General features: G+C 38.5%; 1 protein-coding gene across 1 annotated transcript in view; it reads left to right on the top strand.

Annotated features, from left to right (window-relative positions):
- Positions 1-22357, top strand: part of LOC126198555 (DDB1- and CUL4-associated factor 12 homolog) — an 81242-nt gene that overhangs the window by 45673 nt on the left and 13212 nt on the right. The window contains exon 5 of the mRNA XM_049934978.1: positions 8669-8825. Within this exon, the coding sequence (XP_049790935.1) occupies positions 8669-8825 (157 nt within the window). The remainder of the gene's footprint in view (positions 1-8668; positions 8826-22357) is intronic.

Below are 22357 nucleotides of genomic sequence, written 5' to 3'. Positions count from 1 at the left end.
GGATATTGTCAAAATATGTGAATGCATTACAGTATACTGGAACTACTATAACTGCTAATATTTACATAACTAATACACCGTCAGAATGAAAAACAGTTTTGCACTTTCAATAAATAAAGCACAAAATACCGAATCTTAACTTGTGACCAAGTTTTGTCAAAACTGAAATCTACAAGACATTTGCAAATGTTTCTGTTAAGATATTCACCTACAGAAGATTTCCCCACCATGTTATAGTTCTAGGTGGAGATTTTAATTTGCCGGATATAGACTGGGAAACTCAAACGTTCATAACGGGTGGCAAGGACAAAGAATCCAGTGAAATTTTTTAAAGTGCTTTATCTGAAAACTACCTTGAGCAGTTAAACAGAGAACCGACTCGTGGTGATAGCATATTAGACCTTCTGGTGACAAACAGACCCGAACTATTTGAAACAGTTAATGCAGAACAGGGAATCAGCAATCATAAAGCGGTTACTGCATCGATGATTTCAGCCGTAAATAGAAATAGTAAAAAAGGTAGGAAGATTTTTCTGTTTAGCAAAAGTGACAAAAAGCAGATTACAGAGTACCTGATGGCTCAACACAAAAGTCTTGTCTCAAGTACAGATAGTGTTGAGGATCAGTGGACAAAGTTCAAAACCATTGTACAATATGCGTTAGATGAGTATGTGCCAAGCAAGATCGTAAGAGATGGAAAAGAGCCACCGTGGTACAACAACCGAGTTAGAAAACTGCTGCGGAAGCAAAGGGAACTTCACAGCAAACATAAACATAGCCAAAGCCTTGCAGACAAACAAAAATTAAGCTAAGCGAAATGTAGTGTGAGGAGGGCTATGCGAGAGGCGTTCAATGAATTCGAAAGTAAAGTTCTATGTACTGACTTGGCAGAAAATCCTAAGAAATTTTGGTCTTATGTCAAAGCGGTAGGTGGATCAAAACAAAATGTCCTGACACTCTGTGACCAAAATGGTGCTGAAACAGAGGATGACAGACTAAAGGCCGAAATACTAAATGTCTTTTTCCAAAGCCGTTTCACAGAGGAAGACTGCACTGTAGTTCCTTCTCTAGATTGCCGCACAGATGAAAAAAATGGTAGATATCGAAATAGACGACAGAGGGATAGAGAAACAATTAAAATCGCTCAAAAGAGGAAAGGCCGCTGGACCTAATGGGATAATAGTTCGATTTTACACAGAGTACGCGAAGGAACTTGCCCCCCTTCTTGCAGTGGTGTAACGTAGGTCTCTAGAAGAGCGTAGCGTTCCAAAGGATTGGAAAAGGGCACAGGTCGTCCCCGTTTTCAAGAAGGGACGTCGAACAGATGTGCAGAACTATAGACCTATATCTCTAACGTCGATCAGTTGTAGAATTTTGGAACATGTATTATGTTCGAGTATAATGACTTTTCTGGAGACTAGAAATCTACTCTGTAGGAATCAGCATGGGTTTCGAAAAAGACGGTCGTGTGAAACCCAGCTCGCGCTATTCGTTCACGAGACTCAGAGGGCCATAGACACGGGTTCACAGGTAGATGCCATATTTCTTGACTTCCGCAAGGCTTTCGATACAGTTCCCCACAGTCGTTTAATGAACAAAGTAAGAGCATATGGACTATCAGACCAATAGGGTGATTGGATTGAAGAGTCCCTAGATAACAGAACGCAGCATGTCATTCTCAATGGAGAGAAGTCTTCCGAAGTAAGAGTGATTTCAGGTGTGCCACAGGGGAGTGTCATGGGACCGTTGCTGTTCACAATATACATAAATGACCTTGTGGATGACATCGGAAGTTCACTGAGGATTTTTGCAGATGATGCTGTGGTGTATCGAGAGGTTGTAACAATGGAAAATTGCACTGAAATGCAGGAGGATCTGCAGCCAATTGACTCATAGTGCAGGGAATGGCAATTGAATCTCAATGTAGACAAGTGTAATGTGCTGTGAATACATAGAAAGATAGATCCCTTATCATTTAGCTACAAAATAGCAGGTCAGCAACTGGAAGCAGTTAATTCCATAAATTATCTGGGAGTACGCATTAGGAGTGATTTAAAAAGGAATGATAATATAAAGTTGATCGTCGGTAAAGCAGATGCCAGACTGAGATTCATTGGAAGAATCCTAAGAAAATGCAATCCGAAACCAAAGGAAGTAGGTTACAGTACGCTTGTTCGCCCACTGCTTGAATACTGCTCAGCAGTGTGGGATCTGTACCAGATAGGGTTGATAGAAGAGATAGAGAAGATCCAATGGAGAGCAGCGCGCTTCGTTGCAGGATCATTTAGTAATCGCAAAAGCGTTACGGAGATGATAGATAAACTCTAGTGGAAGACTCTGCAGGAGAGACGCTCAGTAACTCGGTACGGGCTTTTGTTGAAGTTTCGGGAACATACCTTCACCGAAGAGGCAAGCAGTATATTGCTCCCTCCCACGCATATCTCGCGAAGAGACCATGAGGATAAAATCAGAGAGATTAGAGCCCACACAGAAGCATACAGACAATCCTTCTTTCCATGAACAATACGAGACTGGAATAGAAGAGAGAACCAATAGAGGTACTCGGGGTACCCTCCGCCACACACCGTCAGGTGGCTTGCGGAGTATGGATGTAGATGTAGATGTAGATGTAGAATAGGAGGAGTTGTGAACCAAAAAGTTTTTCAAACTCTGTTTAAACTGTGCTTTATCTAAAACCATATTTTTAATGGTTGTTGGCAATTTATTGAAAGTGTGTGTTTCTGGATATTGGACCCCTTTTTGGACCAAGGTAAGTAATTTTAGGTCTTTATGTAGATTGTTCTTATTCCTATTATTGAGACTACATATTGAGCTATTGGTTGGAAATAGAGATATAACATTCGCAACAGATTTAACTAAGGAATGAATCTACTGAAAAGCAGTGGTTAGAATACCCAGTTCCTTGAACAGGTTTCTACATGATTCTCTTTAATTTACAACACAAATTAGTCTTATTACATGCTTTTTCAATCTAAAAACTTTTACTCGGTTTGACGAGTTACACCAGAATATGATCCCATATGACATATTAGAATGAAAGTAAGCAAAGTATGCAAGTTTTACATCTCATATCATTCATACGGCAAAAACAGACTTGGTTGGGCACTTCAGCAGTTTTGTGGTATGCCCTTCCAAGCTGAATTTCATTCTGACAGCATGTTAATTCTGTAAATATTAGCTGTTCCAATTTACTGCATTGTGTTAACCTATTTTGACTATCTCCTGACAAATGATAAGGTTAGTAAGTATAAATGATTAGGGTAGTAAGTATTGTATTCAAATCTTTTATGTTATATTTCCTGACATGTCCACACCCACGAGAATCATCTCATTTTTGGGTCTATCGAATGAAAACTGAATCTAATCTAATCTTATCGAGTTGTAATCCCAGAAGTTTAACGCTGTCAACCTCTTCAATCTGCACATCTTTATATGTTACACACATGCTGGAAGGAAATCTCTTACAGGTTCTGAACTGCATATAGTAGGTCTTTACAAAGTTTAATGACAGCCAGTTAGCTTTAAACCATTTTTTGATGTCAGTGACAATTTGATTAGCAGCTATTTCTAAATCTGTGTTTGACTCTATATTTATTGCAATATTTGTATCATACGCAAACAAAACAGACTTAGGGTCAGGCCATGTAACAGACGAGAGGTCATTAATGTACACAAGAAAAAGCAATGGACACCAGATAGAACCTTGAGGAACAGCAGATGTAATTAATTTCCAATCAGAAGAATACTGACTGCTTACTCCATGGTATTTAACAACGGCACTGTTTGTTCCCTATTAGTTAGGTAAGACTCAAACCATTTTGCAGCACTGCTGGTGACACCATAATATTCTAATTTATGCAACAGAAAGGCTGTGATTCACACAGTCCAAGGCTTTTGACAGGTCACAGAAATTATGTACATTCTCACTGTACATGTAAATAGCTTTCTTTATATCGGAATCTTTAGAAACCCAAACTGTGACTTGGACAATATGTTATTTGCAGTCAGATGCTTGAGGAGACCATTGAACACAACCTTTTCAAATATTTTTGAAAAAGCTGGCACAAGTGGAACTAGTCGATAGTTTGGTGGTATCTCTGTATCCCCCTTCTAATAAAGAGGCTTAACTTCAGCATATTTTAGCCAGTCTGGAAATGTTCCAATGATGAGATTGATTACACAAACAACTTAACATACAACTCAACTCACATGAGCACTGTTTGATTAACTTCATTGATATCTCGTAATAACCACTAGAATACTTTGATTTTAAGAATTTTATGATGGATGCTATTTCTCTGGGAAATATGAGTGTCAATCCCATTTTACTGAAGTTAGTCGTAAAGACTGGTCTCAGATACTCCATTAGACAGTTTACCAAACCTGACAACCCCAAGCTGTTGGTAACAGAAACAAAGTACAGTAGAGCGTCGATTATCCGAAGTAATTGGGGGACATGGGTGTTCGGAAAACTGGTTTGTTCGGATAATCGAACTGTACATGTTTATTTGCCAAGAAGCTCTTCTTGGGGGCGCGCAGTCCTTCAAACTGCGCGGAGCGTCACGCCTCAACTCTAAGCTGGCGCAGCTGTTGCTGTGAACGGCTTTGATACTGCCGCTACTTCTACTGCCAGTGCCAAGCCGACAGAAGTGTGCTGATTGTTGAAACACAGCGACTGGCGGCTTGGCCCGTCAGCAGCGCCTTGTGAAGGCCCCAATAGAAGCAATGTTCCGCCAGCGGTGGCGCAGTGCGGCGACTGCTGTGGGAAACTTGGTTTGGGAGTGAGGGGGGATGATGGACGGTAGGGTGGAAGAGTAATAGGTGCGAGCGAGTTCACAGTTCGGTTAAGCGTCCGTTCGGTTGACTGATGTTTGGATAATTTACGCTCTACTGTACTTGTTTAGGGGGTTTGCAATACTACGTGCACTTGTTACCAATGTCTCATTTATTTTTAGAATTACTTGTTCCTCTTTCTTTTTGGCCCCACCTGTGTGTCTTCCCTATATCCTGTCTTCCCTATATTCCATATAGTTTTTATTTGTTGCCTGATGTAATTATTTTTCTCATAATAAAGCTGCTTACATTTCTGGATTACTTGCCTCAATATTTTGCAGTATTCTTTTTAATTTATTACAATGCCGAAATCACAGCTACTCGTAGATAGTAGATACAATCTCCATTTTGTCCCTCATGATAACTTTATTCCTTGTGTATTCCATGGTTTGTTTTAGGCTTCTCTTTGATTTGAGTTACCTTTAAGGGAAAACAGTTTTCAAAAGAGAAAGTAACTTATAATGCTTTGTATTTTCCATTTGAGTCAGAAATATTGCAAACATCTATCCAGTTCATGTCATTGAGCAGTCTCCTAAAATTCTCAATTTTTGACTGATTTGTTACGTTCCGTACTCAGGTTTTATAGATCTTATATCCTGACAAGTTTCAATGTTATGATCAGATAGCCCACTTACTATTGGTTTTGTGATATGACTTTTTCCCCTTGATAATCTACAAAGACATTATCAGTAGCAGTCTCAGAGCATTTACATACCTTAGTTGCAAAGTTCACACTAGTAGGAATTAAATTGAGTGACAGTGTTACTGATAGCAATAAGGTGTTCATTGACAGAGCTATTCAATAAATCTACATTAAAATCAGCAGCAACCACTATTTCCTTATTTTTTTCTGTGAGGTGGGACAACAGTTTCCAGATTTTTTACGAAGAGGCTACAGTTTCCTAAAGTGCTTTGTATATATTTATTATTATAAAGGACTTATTATGAAATACTACTTCTGTTGCAAAAGCTTCTGCTCTGAGGAAAATTTATTAATATAAATATTCTTGAAATTAAAACAGTTTCTGACAAATGTGGCAACTCTTCCTTCCTCCATAATTTCTCTACAGGAGTAAGAAGCCAACTTGAATCTGTAACATTTAATATATCTATACCAGTGGTCACATGTTCAGAGACACAGATTATATCAACTGATTTGCTCAACTCTAATTCTTCATTACAAATAAGCAACTCAGTATGCTTACCCCTTAGGCCTCACATATTCTGATGTAATAAGATAACTGATTTGTGCACTGGCTGAATTACAACTGAATGAACCTAATTTTTCTGTCAATTTCTGAATATCCCCAGTATCAGTCAGGGGCTGTTTGTGTGATTTGTGGGCATTAAAATTTGCTTTCTGGCTGCCTGTTTTATGAGTGTGAATGTCATTTTCAACCTGTCTATTACCATTTTTTGTTTCTTCCCTACCTACCATATAAAAACTGCTATTCTCTCACTTGTAACCACTGGTACTTTACCATTTGTGATAGTGCTCCCCTCCCCCTCTTGAAATCATTTGCTATTAGCCTAAATAGTTTTCCCTTCCCTTCCCTGTTGAGGAGAAGGCCATGCCTAGTGTAATCCCATCTATTCATAGAGTCAACAGGAACCACATTGATATGAAACCCCATACCTGATCCAAGCAGCCATTCCACCTCTAAATTAACTCTCCCTAACAGAAGAGTCTAATGAGGCTGGTCATGACACCTCAGAACACATACAAACTGAACACTAGTATGTCTTGTTGCTGAAGCTATCTTTACCAGGTCACCCTCAATTGAATAATTAGAGTCCTTGTCTATAATGTTGCCTGCTCCACCCACTATTACCAAGGTGTCTTACTTTGTGAAGTCCTTACAAACTGAACCTACATCCTCTATCACCTGACCCAGACTTGCACTAGGTTTTTAAAAAAAAAAAAAAAAAAAAAAAAAAAAAAAAAAAAAAAACCTTGTGACATGGTAATCTGACCCTAGTTCATCCTCCAACTGTTGGCCAAGACCTCTACCATATGAACTACCTAACAGCAAAACTTTCTTCTTCTTCACAACTTTTTCTGAAAGGTCTTCCACTCCTCTCTTGATCATGAACATATGTTCTGTCTCCAGTAACGCCATACACCACTTAAACACACTTATTCTGTTCATAACACCTCCGTCATAAACTGTTTTGTTTTGTGAAACAAATTTGGTAGGTATTTTTCTGTCTACGAGTAGGAATCAGGACACAGATTGTTGTTCGCACTTGGCAGGATTTCATACAGACATCTTTCATGCAACTGGACACTAAGCCACAGCCAGTTATACTCACAGTATGCTTACTTTCTGAACAAGGATCATACACATGCAGGTAATGCCGGGTACTCGTGTTGTGTATGAATAAAATTTAAACAAATAAGCTCACAGGGCATTCACTGAAATTAAATTAATCCTGATTGTATAATTAAATCATACAAAGTCAGCAAGAATATTGATAAACTGGGCCCAAACAAAATGACAGTGCCATCAACAGACGGAAACCTTTAGCATTGCAGGGTAGCCACCAGTAAACATTTTAAGTAAAATCAAATTAAGTCAGATCTATTGTTATTTTATTATTACTGACAAGAATCAATGTAAACACATGTGCACATGCTTGGCAACAAGGAAAGTTATGGTTTAGGTGTTGATTTTTCAATGTAAATAGAATTTTTAATTACATGAAGACTAGTAAAAATGATGTAGATGTTACAAAAAAACTTTTGAAGGTAGTAAACAACAAAGGAATATATAAGAAATCATAAACTTTTGGTTTAGGGGTGGAGAGAAAAACAAAAAGAAGAGAAGGTCTTTAAAATCTTTGTGTAAGTGGAGCAGCAGCTATAAATTGAGGCCCATGGTCACATGAGTGCAAGAAACTACTTAAAAAGAAAACAAAGCAAAAAATTGGATAGTAAAAAGCTAAAGAATAATCTGCAGAAGAAGGCATTGGGTGAACAGAACAGGTACTGAGAAGGAGTGACGTGATGTGTTGATAAATGAAACAAGCAGCTGGCTTGCACGTGCAGTTTGTATGGTTCTTGCATGTCCTTCTTTCCAGTTCCTACTTATTTACGAAGAGACTGCTTGCGGTGGTTGTCACTGCTTTTACCACTTCCACTCTCGCTGCCAAAACTTCTAAATCCTACAAATGACACCTCATTTGCAGTGAGAGTGGCCTCATTCCTCAACCATTACTTCAACATATCTGATCATTTCCTTCCTGGTGTTCACATCTGTATTCTGCTTTCCTTTCTTTCCTTTCCATCTATGTTGAGCTTCTCTTGGCAGTTCGTGCATATCTCATCTGCTCTGTTGCCAAACATTTTTCCATTAATATGCCAGAAACCCTTATTTTGACAGTCGCAGTTCATTGTTTTTTCTCTCCTTGTGTATCTTTTGATCTTGAGAGCTGAGTGTATCCTGTTCTATCTATTATGGCGTTAAACACCTTTTACTTACTTTCTTTTTCTTTTCTCTTTGTTTCTCTCACTCTTCAGTCAGCTGTTTGAGGTGCAATGTATGCTCTCAAGAGTTCGGGATTTCTTTCACAATTTAGTATCTCAGTTACACTTCTACAGTTTCTTTTGGTAAGTAGGACATGTCTGACTTGGATAGTTTCATCACTGATGTAAACAAAAATATGTTAACACATTAGATCTATGAGGATAATGGCCACTCACATACAGGTTCCAGGCAGCTGTGATTCAATGCACTACATTAAATATTGTTCCTAGTACTTCTGTGCAAAAATAACAATATTTTTTATTATTTTGTTCTGTATCATTCCACAGAAGTTTTCAAGAAAGCTGCCATCATGTCAAGAAAATGTCTGTCTCGCAGTGCAAGATACTGGAATGTATGCTGTTGGCTGTCGTTCCTACACTCTGCTTTTAGATGCTCGAACTTTACAAGCTGTGAAAAAAATATCAACACGTTATAGTGGCTGTGGTATGTATTGAAAACTATTTGTTGCTAAGCGTGATACAATCCCTCAGATTTACTAACATTCCTCAGATTAGTAAGTATGCTGCTACATGTAGGTCGTTATAGCATTATGTATTCATAGGATGAAAAATTGCACTGTTATCATAGTATATTTGATTAGTATGCAATTTGAATCATTGAAATTAATCGTATTCCTCTGAGTGCTCATTGCAGTGATACAAAAGGATATGCTGTAACAATACCAGAGAAGGAAAGTTGCTAAGTTGCTACTCACCATATAGCGGAGATTCTGAGTCTCGATAGGCACAACAAAAAGATTCACACAATTATAGCTTTCGGTCATTAAGGCCTATGTCAGCCGTAGACACACACACACACACACACACACACACACACACACACACAAAAAACTTGCACACACGTCTGCAGTCTCAGAGAACTGAGACCACACTGTGAGCAGCAGCACCAGTGCATGATGGCTGTGGGGGTAAGGAGGAGGCTGGGAAGGGTAGGGGGAGGGGATAGTATGGTGGGAGTGGCGGACAGTGAAGTGTTGCAGTTTAGACGGAGGGCAGGAGAGAAGGTGTGGAGGGGGGAGGGGGTAAGTAGCGGAAAGGAGAGAAATAAAAAGAAGAGAAATTAAAAGACTGGATGTAGCAGTGAAATGACGGCTGTGTAGTGCTGGAATGGGAACAGGGAGGGGGCTGGATGGGTGTGGACAGAGACTAACGAAGGTTGAGGCCAGGAGGATTAAGGGAGCGTAGGATGTATTGGAGGGAAAGTTCCCACCTGCGCAATTCAGAAAAGCTGGTGTTGGTGGGAAGGATCCATATGGCACAGGCTGTGAAGCAGTCATTGAGATAAGGGATATCATGTTTGACCGCATGTTTAGCAACAGGGTGGTGCACTTGTTTTTTGGCCACAGTTTGTCGGTGGCAGTTTATACGGACAGACAAGTTGTTGGTTGTCACGCCTACATAGAATGCAGCACAGTGGTTGCAGCTTAGCTTGTAAATCGCATGACTGATTTCACAGTAGCCCTGCATTTGATGGGATAGATGATGTTAGTTACCGGACTGGAGTAGGTGGTGGTGGGAGGATGTATGGGACAGTTCTTGCATCTAGGTCTATTACAGGGGTATGAGCCATGAGGTAAGGGATTGGGAACAGGAGTTGTGTAAGGATGGACGAATATATTGTGTAGGTTCGGCGGAATACCATGGTAGGAGGGGTGGAAAGGATAGTGGGTAGGACATTTCTCATTTCAGGGCACGACGAGAGGTAATTGAAACCCTGGCGAAGAATGTAATTTAGTTACTCCAGTCCCAGATGGTACTGAGTTACGAGAGGAATGCTCCTCTGTGGCTGGACTGTGGGACTTTGGGAGGTGGTGGGAGACTGGAAAGATAAGGCACGGGAGATTTGTTTTTGTACAAGGATGGGAGGATAATTACAGTCAGTGAAGGCTTCAGTGAGACCCTCAGTATATTTTGAGAGGGACTGCTCGTCACTGCAGATGCGATGACCACGGGTGGCTAGACTGTGCGGAAGGGATTTTTCGGTATGGAAAGGGTGGCAGCTGTCAAGGTGGGGGTATTGCTGATGATTAGTAGGTTTGATATGGACAGAGTTGCTGATGTAGCCATCTCTGAGGTGGAGATCAACATCTAGAAAGGTGGCTTGTTGGGTTGAATAGGACCAGGTGAAGCAAATTGGGGAGAAGTTGTTCAGGTTCAGGAGGAATGTGAATACATCTATATCTACATCTACATTTGCACTCCGCAAGCCACCCAACGGTGTGTGGCGGAGGGCACTTTACGTGCCACTGTCATTACCTCCCTTTCCTGTTCCAGTCGCGTATGGTTCGCGGGAAGAACGACTGTCTGAAAGCCCCCGTGCGCGCTCTAATCTCTCTAATTTTACATTCATGATCTCCTTGGGAGGTATAAGTAGGGGGAAGCAATATATTCGATACCTCATCCAGAAACGCACCCTCTCGAAACCTGGTGAGCAAGCTACACTGCGATGCAGAGCGCCTCTCTTGCAGAGTCTGCCACTTGAGTTTATTAAACATCTCCGTAACGCTATCACGGTTACCAAATAACCCTGTGACGAAACGCGCCGCTCTTCTTTGGATCTTCTCTATCTCCTCCGTCAACCCGATTTGGTACGGATCCCACACTGATGAGCAATACTCAAGTATAGGTCGAACGAGTGTTTTGTAAGCCACCTCCTTTGTTGATGGACTACATTTTCTAAGCACTTTCCCAATGAATCTCAACCTGGTACCCGCCTTACCAACAATTAATTTTATATGATCATTCCACTTCAAATCGTTCCCCACGCATACTCCCAGATATTTTACAGAAGTAACTGCTACCAGTGTTTGTTCCGCTATCATATAATCATACAATAAAGGATCCTTCTTTCTATGTATTCTCAATACATTACATTTGTCTATGTTAAGGGACAGTTGCCACTCCCTGCACCAAGTGCCTATCCGCTGCAGATCTACAATTTTCTAATACTGCAACTTCTCTGTGTACTACAGCATTATCCGCGAAAAGCCGCATGGAACTTCCGACACTATCTACTAGGTCATTTATATATATTGTGAAAAGCAATGGTCCCATAACACTCCCCTGTGGCACGCCAGAGGTTACTTTAACGTCTGTAGACGTCTCTCCATTGATAACAACATGCTGTGTTCTGTTTGCTAAAAACTCTTCAATCCAGCCACACAGATGGTCTGATATTCCGTAGGCTCTTACTTTGTTCATCAGGCGACAGTGCAGAACTGTGTCGAACGCCTTCCGGAAGTCAAGAAAAATAGCATCTACCTGGGAGCCTGTATCTAATATTTTCTGGGTCTCATGAACAAATAAAGCGAGTTAGGTCTCACACGATCGCTGTTTCCGGAATCCATGTTGATTCCTACATAGTAGATTCTGGGTTTCCAAAAACGACATGATACTCGAGCAAAAAACATGTTCTAAAATTCTACAACAGATTGACGTCAGAGATATAGGTTTATAGTTTTGCGCATCTGCTCGACGACCCTTCCTGAAGACTGGGACTACCTGTGCTCTTTTCCAATCATTTGGAACCCTCCGTTCCTCTAGAGACTTGCGGTACACGGCTGTTAGAAGGGGAATAAGGTGTCCTCACTTTCAGTCCAGATAGCAAAGATGTCATCAATGAATCTGTGCCATATGGGTCCTTCCCACCAACACCAGCTTTTCTGGGTTGCGCAGGTGGGAACCTTCTGTGCAATACATCCTATGTTCCCATAACCCTCCTGGCCTCAACCTTCGTTAGTCACTGTCCTCACCCATCCAGCCCCCTCCCTGTTCCCATTCCAGTACTGCACAGCAGTCATTTGACCGCCACACCCAGTCTTTTAATTTCCTTTTATTTCTCTCCTTTCCGCTACTTACCCCTCCCCCTCCACACCTTCTCTCCTGCCCTCCGTCTAAACTGCAACACTTCACTATCCACCACTCCCACCATACTATCCCTCCTCCTCCCCACCCCAGCCTACTCCTTACCCCCACCCAGTTGCCACTCCCATCATGCACTGGTGCTGCTGCACGCAGTGTGGTTTCAGTTCTCTGAGACTGCAGGCGTGTGTGTAAGTTGTGTGTGTGTGTGTGTGTGTGTGTGTGTGTGTGTGTACTGCTGACAAAGGCCCTAATGGCCGAAAGCTATAATTGTATGATCTTTTTGTTGTGCCTGTCGCGACTCAGCATCTTCGTTATGTGGTGAATAGCAACTTCCCTTCTCTGGTATTGTTACAGTCCATCCTGGATTTTCCATTGTTTGAAAAGGATATGGTTACTTGATATGTGTAAAGATAAAATGAAAATTCCTGTCAGGTGTGAATAATATGTTTCTTGGATAAAAAATGCACTTGTTTTACAAAATTGTCATTTTGGCTTCATCAGATCTGGTGAACACGGTGGATTTTCCAACAATTGGTATTTCAAAGCCATTGTTGACCTTGTTGTCCTGAATAAAGATTAGTTTTATTCTTCAGAATCTTGGTTTCTCATTTCTCATACAGTCAGTCCAGAAGACTTATGTAGTATTTGCCCATTTATTGATTTAACATTTTCCAGGTAATCAATTGGAAGAATTACTTTTGCAACTCGAATAACACTAGCTGTAATCTTTCTGTTAGATGCAGTAGAATTTGCCTATTTGTTGTAGAACCACTATCTTGTTTCATTTCTGATGTGAAGCAGTGCGCCCATACCTCATGTACAAGTATTGCAAAACATTTTAGTATACAGTCTGTGGGTTCTTTCTGAAGCAGTCCAAACATTGCTGAAAAATCCGTTTCTACATTAAGGTTTGATAATTATTCAAAACATGCTGCACCCATTTTGTACAAAGCTTTCTGTTAGTTGTTTCTTCATGTAAAGTCTGCTGGAATCTTTCTTCTGCTCTATGTTTACATCTGTACTTACAATTCTACTATAGCAATTATGAGAAGTATAGTGTATTTGCATTCAACTACCAATTTCTTAACTGTAGAAAATGAAGGCACAAGTTTCTTATAAACTTTCATTTGATTTACGATGTTGTGCAGTGTGTACCAAAGGAACTTCATTGACATCCAATAAAAGCTTCATTGATATTTTTGTGCCAGATGAAGAATTTTCAGCTTGCTCTCATAAATTCGTACAGAAAGTCATCATAAGAATTCTGTGGAAACAGAGTGATGTGTAAATGCAGTTAAAAAGAATCTGCACTAATTTCTACTTGAGTGGGTCTTGTTTGTAGTACATGTGCAAGTTTAAAATGACTGAGAGAAATTGGGGACGTACAAGGAACAGTGGGGACTGTAATGAAATGTGCAGAAAGAGTCCTCCTTGGCATGTAATAACAAAGTAATAACTACATACGAATGCTGATGTGGCCAGATAATATTTGCTATTTCTTTTTGTGGTCAAAGAGGGAGTGATAAAGTGAAATGGTTCTTAAAGGCCTCTCTTCGTCATGTAAATCCCAATATTTACTTTATGTTGGATTAGAAACATTTAATTCATAATTCAGCAGGCTGAACTGGAAATATTTCTGTTTAGAGTGATTAACATTTCATGAAATACTGGGAAAGAATTCTTTTCTGGGATGCAATATAACCTGTTAATGAGGTGCATATATTCATAACTAAAAATTAGTACTCACAGAAATTTATTAGCTACAATCAATTAAATCCCCACCTTGTCTTATAGCTCACCACATGAGTTGTCATTTCGTATGCACTTTTTGTAGGTACTGAAGTGTGGAATGCGATGTAAACAAAGCTGAAATATGCTTGTTAAAAAGGCACAAAAGGTGATGTAACATTGTTGCCATCCTACTGTGGTGGCAATTCCACACAGTTAGATGGCGGGCAGATGTACGGGTGTTCTATCGACAATGGTTGATGACCCCATTTTGTTTGTTGCTTAGGGCTGGTGATAGTCAGAGAATGGTTCTCCAAAAAGTGCCAATTACTGTTTGTGTAAATCATCTCACCAATTCTGTGGAATATGATGTACTATGGAAGACAGAACTCTGGCAACAGGCTGCTGTGAGATATACAACATACATAGCTGCCATTATAGTATCAGGCTGGGAACAATTCAAATCGCTCTTTGTCCAAATTTTCCCGTATCTTACAAAATCACTTTCCACTGCCCAGTGAAGCAGATGACTTAATTCTTCTCTGACTGATGTAGGAAGATTTTTAGTTTCCACTAACAGTTAAGGGACTGTTCTTCAGACTCTTTCAGCAGTTGTTCATTAGGCTTCGTTGTCTCCTAGCTGTTGCCAGTTAACTATTTGCATATAGTTATCCTACTTTGAGTGACAGGCCGTCCTTTGGCTTTTTTTATTATGGTGTCTTGTTAGGTTCATTAGAATGACATTTTGTGCAGTGAAAATTCTGGTCTGTCCTATATAGGAGGTTTTGCTGTAAGGTCACAGGTTTAGTCTTTTGTGAAAAAGTCAGCTGCCCTTCAGAGGGTAGAACATCCATTCTTGAGTGAAAACAGGTCTCACTAGTGAATGTGCATTAAACAACAATTATTATCATTATTTCCTATCAAAAGGGGACAGTAGTTTAAGAGGGTGTTGCCCCACTCTCTTAAATTTCAGTATGCTTAAGACAGAAGAAAAGAATAATAGATATTTATCAGCTACTGCAGAAAATTACCTTTCAAAAAAACATATTATTGCATTAAATAAATTGGTATATTTTGGAAAAGAAACCATTTTTAGTACAAGATTCTAAGAAAGTTATTTACTGTTATGTTGAGAACCGCAAGTTCTTTTACAAGTGTAGTGCTACACTGTATTGTCATATCTTTAGGATTTTATATGGAGACACCACACTGATTTAGGCTCATTATGAAAGAAAATTAAGGATGGGAAAATAGTAATAAACTAAACTTAACAAAGAACTTACTCTTCCAAACTCCAATAAATAGTCTGCAGGGAGTATTCTAAGAAAATGTGGTTGTGACACATGCAATGTCTCACATGAGGATAAAGTATTAAAATTGAGAAATTGGAACAAAGAAGGGGGACTTTTTAGAGTCATGTTTGCATTGAATCATATTTTTTTGTCTTCTCTTTTCTTATATATAAGTTATATGTAAACTGAATGAGTTATAGACACCGCCAAAGGTAAATTATTCAAGCAATTATTAATCAATTCTGCATTCCATTCCCTCTTCCGTATTCGTGTTGCATGACATCTGTTGATTATTGGAATAATATAGCAGACAACTGTGATAGAACTTCCACTGTCTGCATACATTGATGGAGATAAATTGACTCTCATTAAGCTCTTCTATATTGTCATTTGTTGTTGAATAATTATGCTACACAGTCTGTTATGGAAACTTTTACTCCCCTACAGTTGTGAAATTCTACAAGTAATTTATGTTCTGGTACAGATTCTGACAGATTGTAATGTTATGTGCATCTTTACAAGGTGAACTACCGATGTTTTCGAAATTGCATCATCCATCTAAGCAATCTGGTAATCATTGTGACGACTCTGAGACATCCTAAGCAAACATACAGTTGACTGTTGCTGGTCTAATGTGATCTTTTGTTAGGAAAGTTCAGGTAGAATGTAAATAATTTGGGAGTAAAGGAGGCCACTCATCAAATAGTAGACATGTTGAAATGTTGGAAGGCACAGAAAAAAGGTAGCTGCATTGTTTGTCTGAAAACATAATGCCAGGATATTATGTTCTAGCTCTTTTTTTTTTTTTTAAGGCTGGCTCTACATTTCTGTGTCCCTTCCACTTTTCTGTTTCCTTTTACCTGCAAATTTCCACAACTTCATTTCTTCCCCACCTCCCCCTGCTTTTGTTTATTTCCTGTTTCCTCCTCAGCACAATTACTTTATCATCTTTGATTTCCTTTCTCCCCTTCCCCAAATGCTGTGTCTTGTAATACATTAGAAACATGGAGTTTTTATATTATCCTATTAAGCCATTTCCAACATTAAATGAACCAATCAGAATTAAATAAAAGAATTGGCATTTTTATGTATGAGTTGTGATCAAAAAGCAACAGGATTTTTTTTATTTTGCGGACTTTACACACCTGATTTTCAAATATTTCAATGTTTCTGATACATGTTTGCATTTTCAGCCATTTTGAATATTTAATTTATTGTTGATAGTTGAAAAGGTTATGTTTGTTTTCAAGTGCTTGGTAAATTTTTACTGTCAGAGAAGGTGGATCAAAGAATTTGCATTAAATTTTGCTTGAAAAATAAAATAGAATGCAGCACCACATTCAAAATGTTGACTGTGGGTTTTGACAAATGTACTGTAAATAACACAAGAGTTTATGAGTGGTATAAACATTGTAAAGAGGGTCAATAATATGTTGAAGACGATGACAGCCCTGGACACCCTAGCACATCAGTTACTGACGACAGTGTGAAAGATGTAAAGAAAATACTGCTGAAAAATCGCCGAATGTTGCTGACGATGTCGGCATATTCTTTGCCTCATGCCAAGCAATTCTTCCTGTTGTTGTGTGCATGATACTTGTAGCAGCAAAGTTTGTTCCAAACTTGTTGAATTACAACCAGAATTGACATCACTCAGGAATTGCTGAATGAAGTAGACAATGAGCCAGAACTTTAACGCTGTATCCGATGACATACATGGGTATACAGGTATGATGTCAAAACCAAGACCCAATCACCCAATGGAAACTGCCTGAAGAGCAAAGACCTAAAAAATATTGACAATTTTGACCACATGAAAGTGCTTCTCACTGCTTTCTTTGATTACATTGGGATAGTGCATCATGAGTTCCAGCTATATGGTCGTACAGTCAATAAGGAATACTACCAGGAAGTTTTGTGCCGTTTGCATGAAGCAACCCGAAGAAAATGACAAGAACTGTGGCAGAACCACTCGTGGAAATTTCATCATGATAATGCTCACACCTCAATGCTTGTTACTGATTTTTTGGCTAAAAATAAAACCATTACAACTTCTTTCTATTCCCGAGGCTGAAGAGAACCATAAAAGGATGTCATTTTGCCACCATTGATGAGATCAGAATGGAATCGCTGAAGGAGCTGAACACCATAACAAGTGAGTTGCAGAAGTGCTTCCAAGATTGCAAAAAGTGCTGGCACATGTGTATTATATCTTTGGGGTATTACTTTGAAGGGGACAAAGTTGATTTTGGTGAATAAATAAAGATTCTGTAAGAAAAACAAAAATGTCTGTTACTTTTTGATCACACTTCATATGTTAGCATGGCCTTGAATGTTCTTCGTTTTGTTTGTAAGTAGATGGTTTGTTTCATAATGCACATTTTAATGCTCTGTTGTGACTTTCATTATTAAGAGCTGAAAAATATGTGTGGAAGTATGACGTGTGTGTGTGTGTGTGTGTGTGTGTGTGTGTGTGTGTGTGTGTGTGTGAGGGGAGGGGGCTTAGAGGAAGAAAGAATAACAATTTTATTTTTAATAAATTGTGTGGAAAATGGTTTCAGAGCTAGTGTACACAAAATTGTGTGTTTTCAACTCGTCTGTCACAATTTGTGTAACCTCATTACGCCCTGAAAAATCCAACTTAAGTACTCCATAAGTTTGAGAAACAATTAACTCACTGGGAGTGTTCACACTTGCATAACATATCCCAGTAATGATCAAGGAAATCGGTCATATTTCTGTCTTGTGGACATTAGACCATGAACTAATGCATGTTTTGTGCCGGAGGCCTGGCTTAACTAACCATATAATAAAAATCGCTAAGGATGTGAAAAGCAACAAGGAAAGCCTGTATTACAAGATCACATACTTAAAAGTTTCAGAAAATGAATGTCATTAGTTTACAATGAAACATGAATGAAATATTTTGTGTGCTTCCACAATAACCTTTGTGATTTGATCTTGAATAACAATAAAGGGCCCATTTTATGAATAACAAAATTTGATGCCATAGGTTGCTGTTTCGACAGTGCACAGGTAGGGATAGGATGATATTGTCATGTGAACTGACAAGTACATAAAATAACTTTTACAACAATCAGTTTCTGTTTCTCATGAGATCGCTACTGTTGTCACTTGTGAAGTCGGAACACATTGCTTCATTTTTACAGGGTATGTTATTGTGACTTGTATCACCCCATTTGTTTATTATTTTATAAAAGAAGTTTCTAGGATTGTTATTGTTTTGTGAACAGTAAAATGAAAACACATAATACTTTTTCCGCCCCATGTGTAATAACAACACATAACAGCTCACAAAAGAGAAGTGGGAAATAACTGTTATCACCACATTTGAACAACTCTCAAAACGGTTGTAGGAGATGTACTTTCACTCCCAGGACACTAATCATGTGGTGTTGGAATACTGTGCAACATGATGGGCACTGTTTTCTGGAGTTTAGTTGAGCTGGAGTGCTAGTCAGTGGAACATTGCATTCCAGCAGTGAGTAGTTTATAAAGACAGAGTCTACACAGTTGCACGATGCAGCTTTTGACACAGGTTTGGTCGATGTGATGCCCTTAGTCGTGATACTTTGTTGCTATGAGCGTTGAAATGGTGTCGAGATTTAACTGTAAAGAACAGTAAACCTACAGGACACCTTTATTTGGTTCATGCACCAGAAAACACGCATCATATATGGGATGCAGTCTTGTTTACTTCTCAATGGTCAGTTCAGTAGCAAAGTGTCACTCTTGGGTGGACGGATGCCAGCGTTCACTGTGTGCTGCATGGAGATCTTCACTATTGTGCGTACAAGATCCAAACTGTCTATAAGCTTACTGAAAGGGGCAAGGTGATGAGACTTCAATTTTGCTGTGAGTTCTTAGAGCTTGTGCAATTTGAAGAGGACATTGTGAACAGATTACTGATGTCAGACGACATTTGTTTCCACTCTCTGGGCATGTAAACAAACACAACTGTCAGTTTTGATCTGCGCATGCTCCATGTGAATAGCTACAGCATCCTGTGCATAGTGCAAAAGCAGCAGTGTGGTTCACCATTTCCTACGAGTGTATTATTGGTCTATATTTTTTTGAAAATGAGTGAGCTATATTGTAACAGTAAATTCTGAGTGCTACACAGCCATGTTTCTGTGTCATGAAGTCAATCCACATCAACACTTATTCAAACAAGATGGAGCAACAGCCCATACTGCATTTTTTTTTCCTTGGGAGTCCTGAATGAAATGTTTCTGGGCAGAGTCATTTCTCCCTTTCAGGACATCAACTGGTCTGCTTAGTTTCCCCAACCTGACAGCAACTGATTATTTTTTGTGATGCTGCTTTAAACAAAAATTTTCTGAGTAATTCCCAGCCCATATCAACGAGCTGAAAGATCATATTTGTGAGTGCATTCGGGAGACTCCAAACAGCATGTTGCGGTGAGTTATATTACCTCTTCCAGACTGACCACGTGAATGTTATTCAGCATGTGCACACTTACCAAATATTATTTTCAAGAAATAGCAATACACACTAATTCTCCATAAAAAATAGAGAATGCATCTTTATACAAAATAAAAAAAAATTCCCTGAATTGTTTTGTTTTCAAAACTGTCAGGTATTTCTGGCACAATCTGTACATACTACCATAGTTTGTGGCCCAAAGCCAGTAAAATAAAATCATCAAAAAATAAATATTGTCAATTGATCACAATTCTAATAAGATATCAAAAAATTACGGTTACTCAGGCACTGGAAAAAAAAATCTATCAACGAAAGAGTTAAAAGGAGTATTCCACAATTTTTTGCGTTTGCTGTCTCAGAAGTAAGTAAATGCTAGGAAGAACTATATACAACATTACTTTTTGTGGTAAAAGCTGGTCTAGTCACTTTTGGTCATAAAATATACTGGTTTTTGACATTTAGTTTAACTTCTGGATTACAAGTGTTTGCTTTTGGGTCAAAAAGATTGTGTTGTTGGTTGAAGAAATAGAACAACTGAAGAATTGTACATTTTGACTTTTTGTGACCATAAGATGTTAACGATGTTAACTGGTTGGTAGATACGAACTCTGGCATGGCATGTTACTGGAATAATTATTAGGTGTGGACTGCACAAGATACCTGTAAAATTAGCAAAGTTAGATACTTTATGTTGTTATACCATGTGTAACTCCACGAGGATTCACCAAACTTCATGTAAATTTTATGTATTATGAATTTTCCTATTTAGCTTAATTTCTTAATTAGCAAATTTTCCTGTAACCAAAGGCACTTCCTTGGCCAGAAAAAGTAGGGCAACAAAATTGTAATATTAGTTCTTGAAACTGAACATGCTTAAAGGTCATAATAACAAAAGTAATTTGTGGATATTAGAAACTTTAAGTACAAATAACTTGAAGTTAACAGCTTTTCAGAGAAAGTAAAACTTTTACTTGAAAAAGGAAAATTAGGGCTTTCAAATGAGTGAGCTCAAAGAACCAAAAGAATAATAAATTGTGACGGAATATCAAGTAAGTGAGAATTTTGATATTTGAAGTAAATGTGACATATTTACTGCCAGTATACTGAAGAAGATAAAAAAAATAGTTATCTATGGAGTAGAAGTATAGCAAATGGAGTTATTCCACTTTTCCATGTTTCACCAAGGATTCCTGAGTAAATGAAGAAAAAAAAGGGCTATGTCCATATTCTGACTTTAGAGGAAACCACACTTATTTACTTTCCTTTAAATTTTTCAAATAATACAAATAGCATAGGTGAAAACATCAATTTATTATATTTTAAATATCATGTAAAGGACAGATTGCTATCAACCATAAAGATTACACATTGAGTTGCAGACAGGCACAATGAAAAGACAGTTGCACATTTTTCTTCCAGCCGAATCCTTCTTCAGAAAGGAGAGGAAAATGCACCCATTCATGCAACAGGCACTGCTAAAATGACCACTATCTCCAGCCACTTCGTGAGTCTTGCAGTATGGACAGAGCGGATTGAGATAGCAGTTGTGTGTGCATCAGGTGTATCTGCTTGTGTGGATGTGTATGTGTTCTCTTTTCTTTTCTGAAGAATGCTTTGACCAAAATCCTAAGTGTGTAACACTTTTTTGTTGTGCCTGTCCGCAACTCAACATGTCGTCCTTACAATGAGTAGGAACTATGCTTTTCATAATATTGTTAATATTCCAACTTGGACTTTCCATTGTTTGATTTGGTTATATTTGTTAGAATAACATTAAAATTAGGATGTTACAATTACAGTGGAATTTGCCTTCCAGCTGTTGCTTGGAGGGTGGGGATGAACATGACCCCCAATGTTGTAGAGCAGTTGGGGTTTTTATGAAGTGGACCATGTGCACATTATAAATTTTGAGATAAAATACCTTGTATGGACAACAGTTTTTGAAGAAAAATATATGGGCAGCATAGTCAAAAATTTACAAACTACAGCTTTCCTTCGTTACCATCACAAGAGCTTGTGGTTTATTCATATTCAGCAATGTCTCTCTCATCATCTTTATTAACTCCATCCTCTGTTATTAGATTCAAGTAGAAGGATACTCAGGGGATTCTTAAGCTTTGCTGACATTTTCTCTTTTTGTCTCTGCCCTCAGCATATGTAGCTCATGAGCATTTTTCAGTACTTTCCTTCATCCCTCATATTTAATATGGTTATCAGTTTTAAATTCATCACAAATTTGACAAGTTTCTTTTTTTTATGTGGAAATTGAGATTAAAAAGTCAGATAAAGTACTGTCTGTCAACCCATTCCTAAATGGGCTGCAGTTCTCTTTCTCAGCAAAAACTTCTAAATACAGATCATTTCAGTATGAAGCAATATGCTGAAATTATCCTCCTATCTTACATTCTACCACACATAATTTTAATGAACAAATATGTAATGTACTGTTGTGTTTTTATTTACTTTTTTTATTGAAGTATCCATATGAAGAAGCATTATAAAATTGTGTGTTATACAGATTTATTTTGCTCAGGAAAACAAGGCAAAGATTGCACTAGTAAAAAGTCTTTCAGAATCTTTCCATTTTGTCACATTTATGTATGTT

This window comes from Schistocerca nitens, chromosome 8 (genome assembly GCF_023898315.1).
Source record: "Schistocerca nitens isolate TAMUIC-IGC-003100 chromosome 8, iqSchNite1.1, whole genome shotgun sequence".
Lineage (NCBI taxonomy): Eukaryota > Metazoa > Arthropoda > Insecta > Orthoptera > Acrididae > Schistocerca > Schistocerca nitens.
Note: the sequence above shows the minus strand (reverse complement) of the source record. Positions and strands in the feature narration are given on the sequence as shown.